This window comes from Epinephelus moara, chromosome 20 (assembly GCF_006386435.1).
Source record: "Epinephelus moara isolate mb chromosome 20, YSFRI_EMoa_1.0, whole genome shotgun sequence".
Lineage (NCBI taxonomy): Eukaryota > Metazoa > Chordata > Actinopteri > Perciformes > Serranidae > Epinephelus > Epinephelus moara.
The window spans coordinates 43,226,136-43,236,443 of record NC_065525.1 but is presented as its reverse complement, the minus strand read 5'-3'; the positions used below and the strand labels follow the sequence as shown (position 1 = coordinate 43,236,443).

At 39.5% G+C, this 10,308-nt stretch overlaps 1 protein-coding gene across 5 annotated transcripts in view; it reads right to left on the bottom strand.

Annotated features, from left to right (window-relative positions):
• LOC126407724 (E3 ubiquitin-protein ligase TRIM21-like) overlaps window positions 1-10,308 on the bottom strand; it is a 409,915-nt gene that overhangs the window by 374,433 nt on the left and 25,174 nt on the right. For 2 of the 5 annotated variants that reach the window (XM_050072894.1, XM_050072897.1), the window contains exon 2: window positions 8,091-8,975. In XM_050072894.1, coding sequence (XP_049928851.1) covers window positions 8,091-8,966 — 876 coding nt within the window. In that variant the 5' untranslated portion in view covers window positions 8,967-8,975. Of the gene's footprint in view, window positions 1-5,672; window positions 8,976-10,308 lie in introns of those variants that run through there. The other 3 variants (XM_050072893.1, XM_050072895.1, XM_050072892.1) reach the window with 2 other exon arrangements.

Here is a 10,308-nt window from a genome sequence, read left to right as displayed (position 1 = left end):
CCCCCCTATAATACACCGGGCACCTTCTCTTCTTCTCTCTCCCTCTCTCTCTCGTATCCTATTACTGCATCTTGATAACTCGGCCATACTGCATATCTCTAACTCGGCTTCTTCTCCGGAGCCTTTGTGCTCCACTGTCTCTCAGATTAACTCATATCGCAGCGGTGCCCGGTCTAGTGTGACGTGTGTGGTTGTGCTGCTGCCGTGGTCCTGCCAGATGCCTCCTGCTGCTGCTGTTATCATTAGTCATACTTCTACTGTTATTATACACATATGATTATTGTCACATATGTATACCGTCAGATATTATACTTTCAACATATTGTACCACAGTAGCCAGAAATATAATTATAATATTATTACATTCATTAATGTTGTTGTAAGTGTTGAAACAAAAATTAAGGTCTGGAGCTAGGCCAGTAAGCTCGCGATCTCATTCCCTTCTTCTTGAACAAACTTTCTTTGTTTTCTATTAAATATCAAAACTCAAATACTCAGAAGTCAAAAAATCACTGGAGACAGGTAGAATCAGATGCAACTGAGTTTTATTGTGCACGCAGGCATCAGCACAACACAACTCAATGAGTCAAACTCCGGAGCAAGACTGGAATTTCTTTGTCTGTGCACTCGCTTTTATTGTGAAGATTTCTGCTGAGTCGTCTTTTTCTTTAACCCTACCCACTTGGGGCTGAACATAGGTGTCACATTCCTGCTGAGTCTCCACTTTTTCTTTCATCCTACCCTTTTGGGCTGATCATAACGGTGTCACGGCTTCTCCGTTCTTCCCCTGAAGCCCGCCTATTTACTTGCACTCATACATAATAGCATCCCTGCTCTCCTTTTCTCCCTTGGAGCCAATTTCACCGTGTAATGCTTTTCTGGGCAGTCTAAGCCCGCCTCCTATTACCAGAGTCATATCAGGCCAAGCTGGAATTCCCTTAATCTTCCACCAACATTTCTGAGCCCATTCTCATGCTATTTTAACAAAATGATACACAGTGAATCCTAGGTACTTCTCCACCACAATGTTTAAGTGCTTAATGAGTGTATGTGTGTCATAGGAATACATAAAATAATAAACCAGTGTGTGACTTGTCAGTGCACAGAGTACATTGCTTCAACACGTATCTTTAAAAGTCAACTTAAAGGTACAGTATAAACACTACAGTAAATCAGTACATTACACTACATAAGCTAATGTCATTACCGTCTGTCCTGCATCTCTCTCTCTCTCTCTCTGTCTCTTTGTGTCATACAGATTACTGTTAATTTATTATGCTGATCTGTTCTGTACGACATCTATTGCACGTCTGTCCGTCCTGGAAGAGGGATCCCTCCTCAGTTGCTCTTCCTGAGCTTTCTACCGTTTTTTCCCCCGTTAAAGGGTTTTTTTGGGGGAGTTTTTCCTNGTGTATTTTTATTGCAAATCAAATAGTGACTGCAGGACTTTTACTGTAACAAAGTATTTCTACACTGTGGTATTACTACTTTTACTTCAGTAACAGATGTGAGTACTTCTTCCACCGCTGGTTCATATTGATGTAAACTCACGCTTGAACGTTGTTGCAGCCTGAAGTGATTTGAATCCATGGTCACGTTCAAGTTTCATGAAGACAAACCAAAACTATCCATGGTCACGTTCAAGTTTCATGAAGACAAACCAAAACTCTTCATCCACTGTTTGTTTGTGTTTCAGTCATCAGATATTGTCTTCATTAATAACAGCCTAATTGCTCCATTCTTCTTCATAGTAATAATGTTTCACTTATATATCGGCCTTTATTTAATTCATGTTTATTGCTCCGACCACAGCGTTGCATGTGTCTCCTGTAAATCCCATCTGCACTATGTTTACACCTGGTCTGCACACCTGCCTGGGATGCTGTCAGTGACACAGGAAGGTTGGAAGAGATAACTCAACTCAACTTTATTTAGACAGCACCTTTCATACAAACATGCAGCCAAAAATGCTTCACATGGCAAAACTGAAAGGACACAGACACAAGACAAAAAAATACAAAAAAAGAAAACAAACCAAAACACAACAAACTAACAAAAAAGACAATTAAAACTCCATAGAATAAAAAGAGAGTAAATAGATAAATAAAATAGAATAAAAATGAACAGGAGGGATATGTGAAGGTAAAAACCAATGGTTAAAAAAAAAATCTAAAATTTAGACTGTAATGTTACTCCACATTAAAAGCCAGGATAAAAAGATAGTTCTTCAATTTACGTTTAAAAATACCAAGAGAGCTTCACATTCTGATATCCAGAGGTAACGAATTCCAGAATTTAGGGGCGCAAAAACGGGAACTGCCCATTGGTTCGACATCCCATTGTTCCGACCATATAAAACTCATTGTTCCGAAGTCCGTTCCGAAATCATCATGATGCCCTGTGGTTAAGGTCTGGTTAGGTTTAGGCACAAAAACCACTTGGTTAGGGTCAGGAAAAGATCATGGTGCGGGTTAAAATGAAAAAGAAAGTGACAAACACATAAGCCGTGAGCCTGCTCCACCTCAAGCCGGTTGCGGCGCACCATACCCCCGTGCGAGCCGTTCAGCACCGCGGACAGTCGGACTAATGGGATGTCGAACCAATGACATGGACCCGCAAAAACAGAAAGCGCTCTCACCAGTGCTTTTATGGGACACACGAGGAACATTTAAAAGTAAAGCAATGGAGGACCTCAGTGATCTGGCTGGAACATAAGATGATAGAAAAGCTCTGACATATGGAGGGACGAGGTCATTTAAAGCTTTATAAACAAGTAAAACAACTTCAAAATCAATTTGAAAAGATACAGGAAGCCAGTGTAGTGACTTCAACAGCAGGGTCATGTGATCCATTTTCCTTGTTTTGGTCAACACTCTGGCTGCAGTGTTCTGGACTAACTGTAGTTTTCTCATTGACTTTTTGGGTAGTGAGGTGAAAAGGAAGTTGCAGTAGTTTAAACAACTGGTAATAAAAGTGTGAATGAGTGTTTTGGGATCTTTCTGGGTTCAAAAAGGTCTGACCTTAGCAATATTTCAAATAAAAGGATGTTTTGATGACCCTGTTAAAATGAGAATTAAAATTTAAATCAGAGTCTAAAACCACTCCCAGGTCAGTTTTATTGTGCTTGCTAAGGCCACCAAACATTGAGTGCAGTTTTTTTTTTTTTATCTTGCTGCTTTTGGTCCAGTAAAATGAATCTCACGTTTTTCTTCATTCAGCTTTAAAATGTATTTTACCATCCATTCATTAATGTCAGTGAGACAGGCCATGAGAGCATCCAGTGCATTAGGGGCATTTGGTGTGACAGAGATGTATAATTGTGCGTCATCAGCATAGAAATTGTAATTAATATGGTGATGGCTAATAATGTTTCCAAGTAGAAGCATATATAATGAAAACAAAATGGGTCCAAAAATGCCTCCTTGAAGAATACCACATGTAATGATATGAGTCTGTGATACATGAGCACCCAGGGTGACAAAAAACTGAAACTCTTTTTAAGTCGTCTATTGATATACTGTGGTCGACTACATCAAATGCTGCACTTAAGACAAACAGGAGAACAACATCGATATTGTTTTCATCCACAATAATTCAGAGATCATGTGCAACCTTGAGGTTGGCCGTCTCTGTGCTGTGGTTTATGAGATAACCAGTCTGAACACTTCCTAAAACGCCACTGTTGGTAAGATGAACTAGAAGTGGCTAAAATCTAAAGGTAGATTTGAAATTAGTCTGTAAGTCTTTCAGTCTGAGTTATCCAGATTGGACATTTTGAGAAGAGTGGAAACTGTGGAAAATATGCCTGAATTAAGTGAAAAGTTTATTATATGTGTGTTTGTTGGATTAAGCTTTGTAAACAGGATTTAAACAGCAGATCACATCAATATGAGTAACATCAGACATTCATCTGAAATCTGATAAATATGCTGTTTGTGCAGGTCTGCATAGTATATGAATATGAAGGATAACTGCATTTCCTCAGGGCTTATTTGGGCTGTCATTAATTGGTCGCCATGGTAACAAGAAACCATTTATTTGTACCAGCATATGAAGACATGGGGGTAACCAGTCTGACTGGTCTGCAGTGGGGAGTGTTAGCTCGTGTTGTTTCACAGATAAAAACAGAGTTCACTGTTAAAGTCGACCTGAAAACTTTAGTTATTCAAATAAAAGTTTCAAAAATAATCAAACTATGTTAAACTAACTCTCCATTACTGTCACATCAAACATCAAATAATATAACAATACTGCTACACTGCTGCTTATATTGTTATTAGAGTGGAAATATTTGAAAGCAGGCCAAACATTTTTCATATGAACCTTTGAAACCTCTGTAGGACAGTGAACTCACCAGTGTTTGTTGTTGAGAAAAACCTGCTGGATTCAGTTGAATGTTTCTTTAGAGAGAAACAGAGAGACTCGTCTCGACTGCAGCTCTGCTGTCACTCACACAGACTTTCACTTTGATTTCAGGACCTTAAAGCTCTCCTCTTTCACTGTTGCTCCACCTCTCAGTGGGCCGTCACCAAGAGGGAGAGGTGGAGGAAGTATTCAGATCCTTTACTGAAGTCAAAGTACTAATACCACACTGTGACAATACTCCACTACAGGTAAAAATCCTCTCTTCAAATCCTTCCCTCAGTAAAAGTTTGATCAGGAACATTTATTATAAGTATTTTAAGTAAGGAGAAGTATGTTGCATAAAAACCAAAAGTACAGACAGGCTATTTGTAATTTTAGGGGAAAGAACACCAGAATTCCTAAATTCAGTGGAAGATATAAAGGGCTGGATAGAAACCAGAGGATCTGTGATGATAATCGTGTGGGAGATGAGTATTATATTTTGTTTGAATGTCCGAATGAAACAAATTTGTCAACTTGGTGTTGTTTTGTTTTTTTGAAGAATGTCCTTCCTCTGTTTAAGTAACATTGGTTGTACTTTAGCCATGGTGTGTGCCAGAGTTTTGTTATTGTATGTAATGTTTGTACTCCATACCATGTGATATAAATGGAATGAAATGAATGTGTACCTAATGACAGTACTCGAGTAAATGTACTTAGTTTGATTCCACCACTGAAAAATACTTAATAAAATGTCACTGTAGTAAAATTACACAAGTATCAGCAACAAAATGTACTTAGAGTATGAACAGTAAAAGTACACATAATGCAGAGTGAATACTGTCAGTGTTATTGTATCACTGCATCATTTTAATGAATTCATTTGTAAGCAGTACTTTAATGTTGTTGTTGGTCATGGTGGAGCTAATTTTAACTACTTCATATACTTTTAGTAGTTTAATCTGTAACAATGGATCATATTTTATAAACTGATTGCACTTTGCAAAGGTAAAAACTGAAATGCTTAAAACATCTCATTTTGAAAAGCTCTTAACAAATAAAGTGTGCATGACCACACTGTTATCTATATACAATGAACAGACAACGATGGATCATATTTTATAAACTGATCATGTTTTATTTGTAAAATGTTTATTAGAAAAAAACAAAAACACAATACTTGAGTGTTAAATGTGGTGAAGTAGAAGTATAAAGTAGCACAACACTGAAATATTCACAGGCAGTTTTCACACACTTGTATTTTACATAAGTACAGTACTTGAGTTAATGTAAAGAAAAAAATGCATCCAGTGGAAACTTTGTTTGTTTTCATTTGTTGAGTTTTTGTTGACTTTGTTGAAGCTGTACAAACAGTCTGCAGAGAGGTGGACAAAATAAAATGAAAATAACACAACAGACGGTTGAGACAAAACTTTTCTTCTTCTCTGGTGTGTAAAACCACTGCAGCTCAATGTTTTAGCATCAGATTCTGTTGATGTTTAAAGTTCATGTCAATTATTTTGTACCAAAATGAATCAAGAACTAATCCTTAATTTACCCCTGAAAACACACCACACAGAGATCCCTTAATTTGTCCCTTAATTTGAAATCTTACAACCTAAAATCCTTAAAACATCTTATTTTGAAAAGCTCTTAACAAATAAAGTGTGCATGACCACATTTCTTATCTATATACAATTATCAGACAATACAAAGTTCTGAATTTGGCACAGAGACATTTAAGAAACGTGCAAATGCTTCTTATTTCTGAGCACATTTGTTTTTGATGATTCAACAGTCTTGAAGACAGGTAATGAAGTCATTAGAATAAATCAGACTATACATTACATAATATCAGCAGTGTGATTAAATCTTTGTGTTGTAGTAGTAAGTAGCAACGTGACACATCAAATAAAAACATTTACAGAAAAAAGAGGAAAAACCACATTCAACTCAACTCAACTCAACTTTATTTATAGAGCACTTTAAAAACAACCACAGCTGAAACAAAGTGCTGTACAAAAATAAAAACATAAGACAAACAATAAAAACAATAAAACAGTAAAACAAGAGCAGAGTCTCATGCTGGGTTAAAAGCCAAGGAGTAAAAATGGGTTTTAAGACTGGTTTTAAAAACGGACAGTGAGGGGGCCAGTCTAATGTGGACAGGTAAATCATTCCACAATCTGGGGGCCGCCACAGAAAAGGCTCTATCCCCTCTGAGCTTCCGCTTAGTCCTCGGTACATCCAGGAGCAGCTGATCAGCTGACCTGAGGCACCGAGCAGGAGCGTAGGGATGAAGCAGCTCAGAGAGGTAAGGTGGGGCGAGACCATTTAAAGATTTAAAAACAAATAAAAGAATCTTAAAATGAATTCTAAAGTGCACGGGCAGCCAGTGAAGGGAGGCCAGAATGGGCGTAATGTGTTCCCTCTTACGTGCTCCAGTTAGTAGCCGAGCAGTGGCGTTCTGAACCAACTGGAGACGTGCGAGGGAAGACTGGCTGACTCCAAAATAAAGTGCGTTACAGTAATCCAGCCGGGACGTGATGAAGGCATGGATTACTATTTCAAAGTGCTTTTGTGCAAGAAAAGGTTTAACCTTTGCCAGCTGCCTAAGGTGAAAGAAGCTGGACTTAACCACTGCACCAATTTGACGCTCCAATTTAAAACCACTGTCCATCTTAAAACCCAAGTTAGAAACTGTTGGCTTCACATATAGTGCCAAGGGGCCCAAATCAACAGGGGGGGTTTCACAGGAGCTATTTGGACCAAACACCATCACCTCTGTTTTCTTTTCATTGAAGTTTAAAAAGTTTAAGGCCATCCAGTCTTTGATGTCATCAAGACATGACAGAATCTAAAAAATCAACAATGTATTCACAGTACATCACCAATAATATACATTTATTACATTAAATGAGAGTGAATCTTTCTGTAGAAAATCAGATGGTTGTTCTACTTTGTGTGAGCAAACTGCTCCTACGTGCTCGATTGACAGAAGAGATGATCAGAGGGGCAGAGTTTTTACCACCATAGTTAAGACAAGGACTGAAGAATGGGTAGAGTTTCTCAGTGAAGGAGCAGCCAGTAAAGGAGTAGATAAGAGCTGCAGCATCAACATCATAAAAGGAGACCAGACCCTCCTCATAATCCACAAACACCCCCACCTTCTCAGGCCGAGACTTCAGAGAGAGACGGACTGGAGGGCCAGCAAGAGCTTTGTACTCGTTTTCATTCCTCAACCATATCATCCAGAAACCATTCTGAGGGCTCAGTGTGATCTGTCCCTTCCTGTTGATCGACTCTCTGGCCACTCCTAAATCCCAGTCGGTCTTCCCTTTAACCTGAACCTCATAATAAAATCTTCCTGAAGAGAAACTCTGCTTTGCTAAGACACAGACGTAAGTATCAAATCTCTCTGGATTCTTTGGGAGATTCTTCCATACATCACCATGTTTAACTTGTTTTCCATCAGCAGACAGGATGAGAGCAGGATGTGCTGTATCAGGATTGAGTGTCACATCCACTGCAGACTGCTGGACCCTCTTCAGCTTGACCTCAGCAAGAAACTTAATCTGTTTGCCAAGTGTCTCCTTCAGCTGACTCACAGCTCTCCTCACAGTCCCCTCATATGAAGGTGGATGGACGCTGACCTCTGTCCAGTCCTTGGTGGGTGGAGCAGTGTTCAGGGACATGAAGCTTTGGAGGAGGTGGAGGTGGTCTTCAGAGCGTGAGAGCTGCTCCACCTCAGTGCTTCTCTTCTTCAGCTCAGAGATTTCCTGTTCCAGCTCTTTGATGAAGCCTTCAGCCTGTTTCTCTGTCTTTCTCTGCTTCTCTTTGATCGTGTCGATGAGCTCGGCCTGGCTTCTCTCAACAGACTCCTTCAGAGCGGTGAAGACCTGAACACCATCTGCTATCTCTCTGTCTGCATCTTCCTCACTGAGCTCCACTGAGTGTTTGATCTCCTCAATCTTCAGTCGTCTCTTCTGGATCATCTGCTGAATTTCAGCCTCTGTCTTCCCCAGCTCGGCCTTCTTTCCTTCATATTCTTCTCTCAGAGGAACAACATCATGTGTCTTGTGGTCTAAAACAGTGCAGAGCATGCAGACACACATCTGGTCGGTCTTACAGAACAGCTCCAGCAGTTTATCGTGCTTCAGACACATCCTGCCTTCCAGGTTCTCCACAGGGTCGATCAGCTGATGTCTTTTCAGGCCTGATCTTGTCAGATGAGGCTCCAGGTGAGTCTCACAGTAGGATTCCAGACACACCAGGCAGGACTTCAGGGCCTTCAGTTTGGTTCCAGTGCAGACGTCACAGGGAACTTCTCCTGGTTTGGAAACTTGTTGCTCTGAGCTGCTGCTGCTGGCTTTCTGTTGAGCTGACTGTCTGAACTGAGCAGCCATCTCAGAGATGAAAGTGTTGACCTGCAGCTCAGGTCTGGTGTAGAAAACCTTCTTACAGTTTGGACACTGATAGGGGACATTAATATTCCAGTGTTCAGTGATGCAGGTTTTACAGAAGTTGTGTCCACATGGTGTGCTGACTGGATCAGTGAACACATCCAGACAGATGGAGCACAGAAACTGATCTTCAGTCAGCAGACAGCTGGCAGCAGACATATCGACACTCTGAGGACACAAAGTGAGAAACATCAAAACTGTGATTACATGTTGTTTTTTATTTGTTTGACATAATCAAACTATGATCAGTGTAATATAAGGATCCTGAATTCTGTTTTTATCCAGAATTCTGATATCCAGAGGTAACGAATTCCACAGCTTAGGGGCGTGAAAACAGAAAGCGCTCTCACCAGTACTTTTATGGGACACATGAGGAACATTTAAAAGTAAAGCAGTGGAGGACCTCAGTGATCTGGCTGGAACATAAAATGATAGAAAAGCTCTGACATATGGAGGGACGAGGTCATTTAAAAGTTTAGTACAGCTTTTTAAAACCATTTTAAAATCAATTTGAAAAGATACAGGGAGACAGTGTAGTGACTTCAGCAGCGGGGTCATGTGATCCATTTTCCTTGTTTTGGTCAACACTCCGGCTGCAGTGTTCTGGACTAGCTGTAGTTTTTTAATTGACTTTTTGGGTAGTGCAGTGAAAAGGAAGTTGCAGTAGTTTATAGAGCCGGTAATAAAAGTGTGAGTGAGTTTTTTGGGATCTTTCTGGATTAAAAAAGGTCTGACCTTAGCAATATTTCAAATAAAAGGTTTTTTTGATGACCTTATTAAAATGGGAGTTAAAATTTAAATCAGAGTCTAAAACCACTCCCAGGTTAGTGATACAAGTTTTGATGTGCTTGCTCAGGCCATGAGTGCATTTTTTCTCTTGCTGCTTTTGGTTAAAAGAATCTAAAGTTTTTCTTCATTCAGCTTTAAAAAGTTTTTACCCATCCATTCATTAATGTCAGTGAGAGCATCCAGTGCATTAGGGGCATTTGGTGTGACAGAGATGTATAATTGTGCGTCATCAGCATAGAAATTGTAATTAATATGGTGATGGCTAATAATGTTTCCAAGTAGAAGCATATATAATGAAAACAAAATGGGTCCAAAAATGCTTCCTTGAGGAATACCACATGTAATGATATGAGTCTGTGATACATGAGCACCCAGGGTGACCAAAAAAACTGTCTGTCAGCAGGGCCGTACACAGGATTTTTGAAATACCGAGGTCATTTAGTCATGGTGCACGTGGGGGGGTCAGGAATTTTTGTCAATTATATATCAAAAGCCTCCAATCTGGCCTACTTTAATTAAGAGGCTACATCTATAAAGAACTACACACATCATATTAGATTAATCCCATCTTATCATGTTTCTCTTCCCACTTCATACTATAGCGTAATTGCCTTTCACCAAACTTTGTTTGTGGGTATTTATAATTATGTTTGAACCACTTATTCTTTAGCAGGAAGTACTTCTCTTCATCTGTCAGTTGTCAGTTATATTA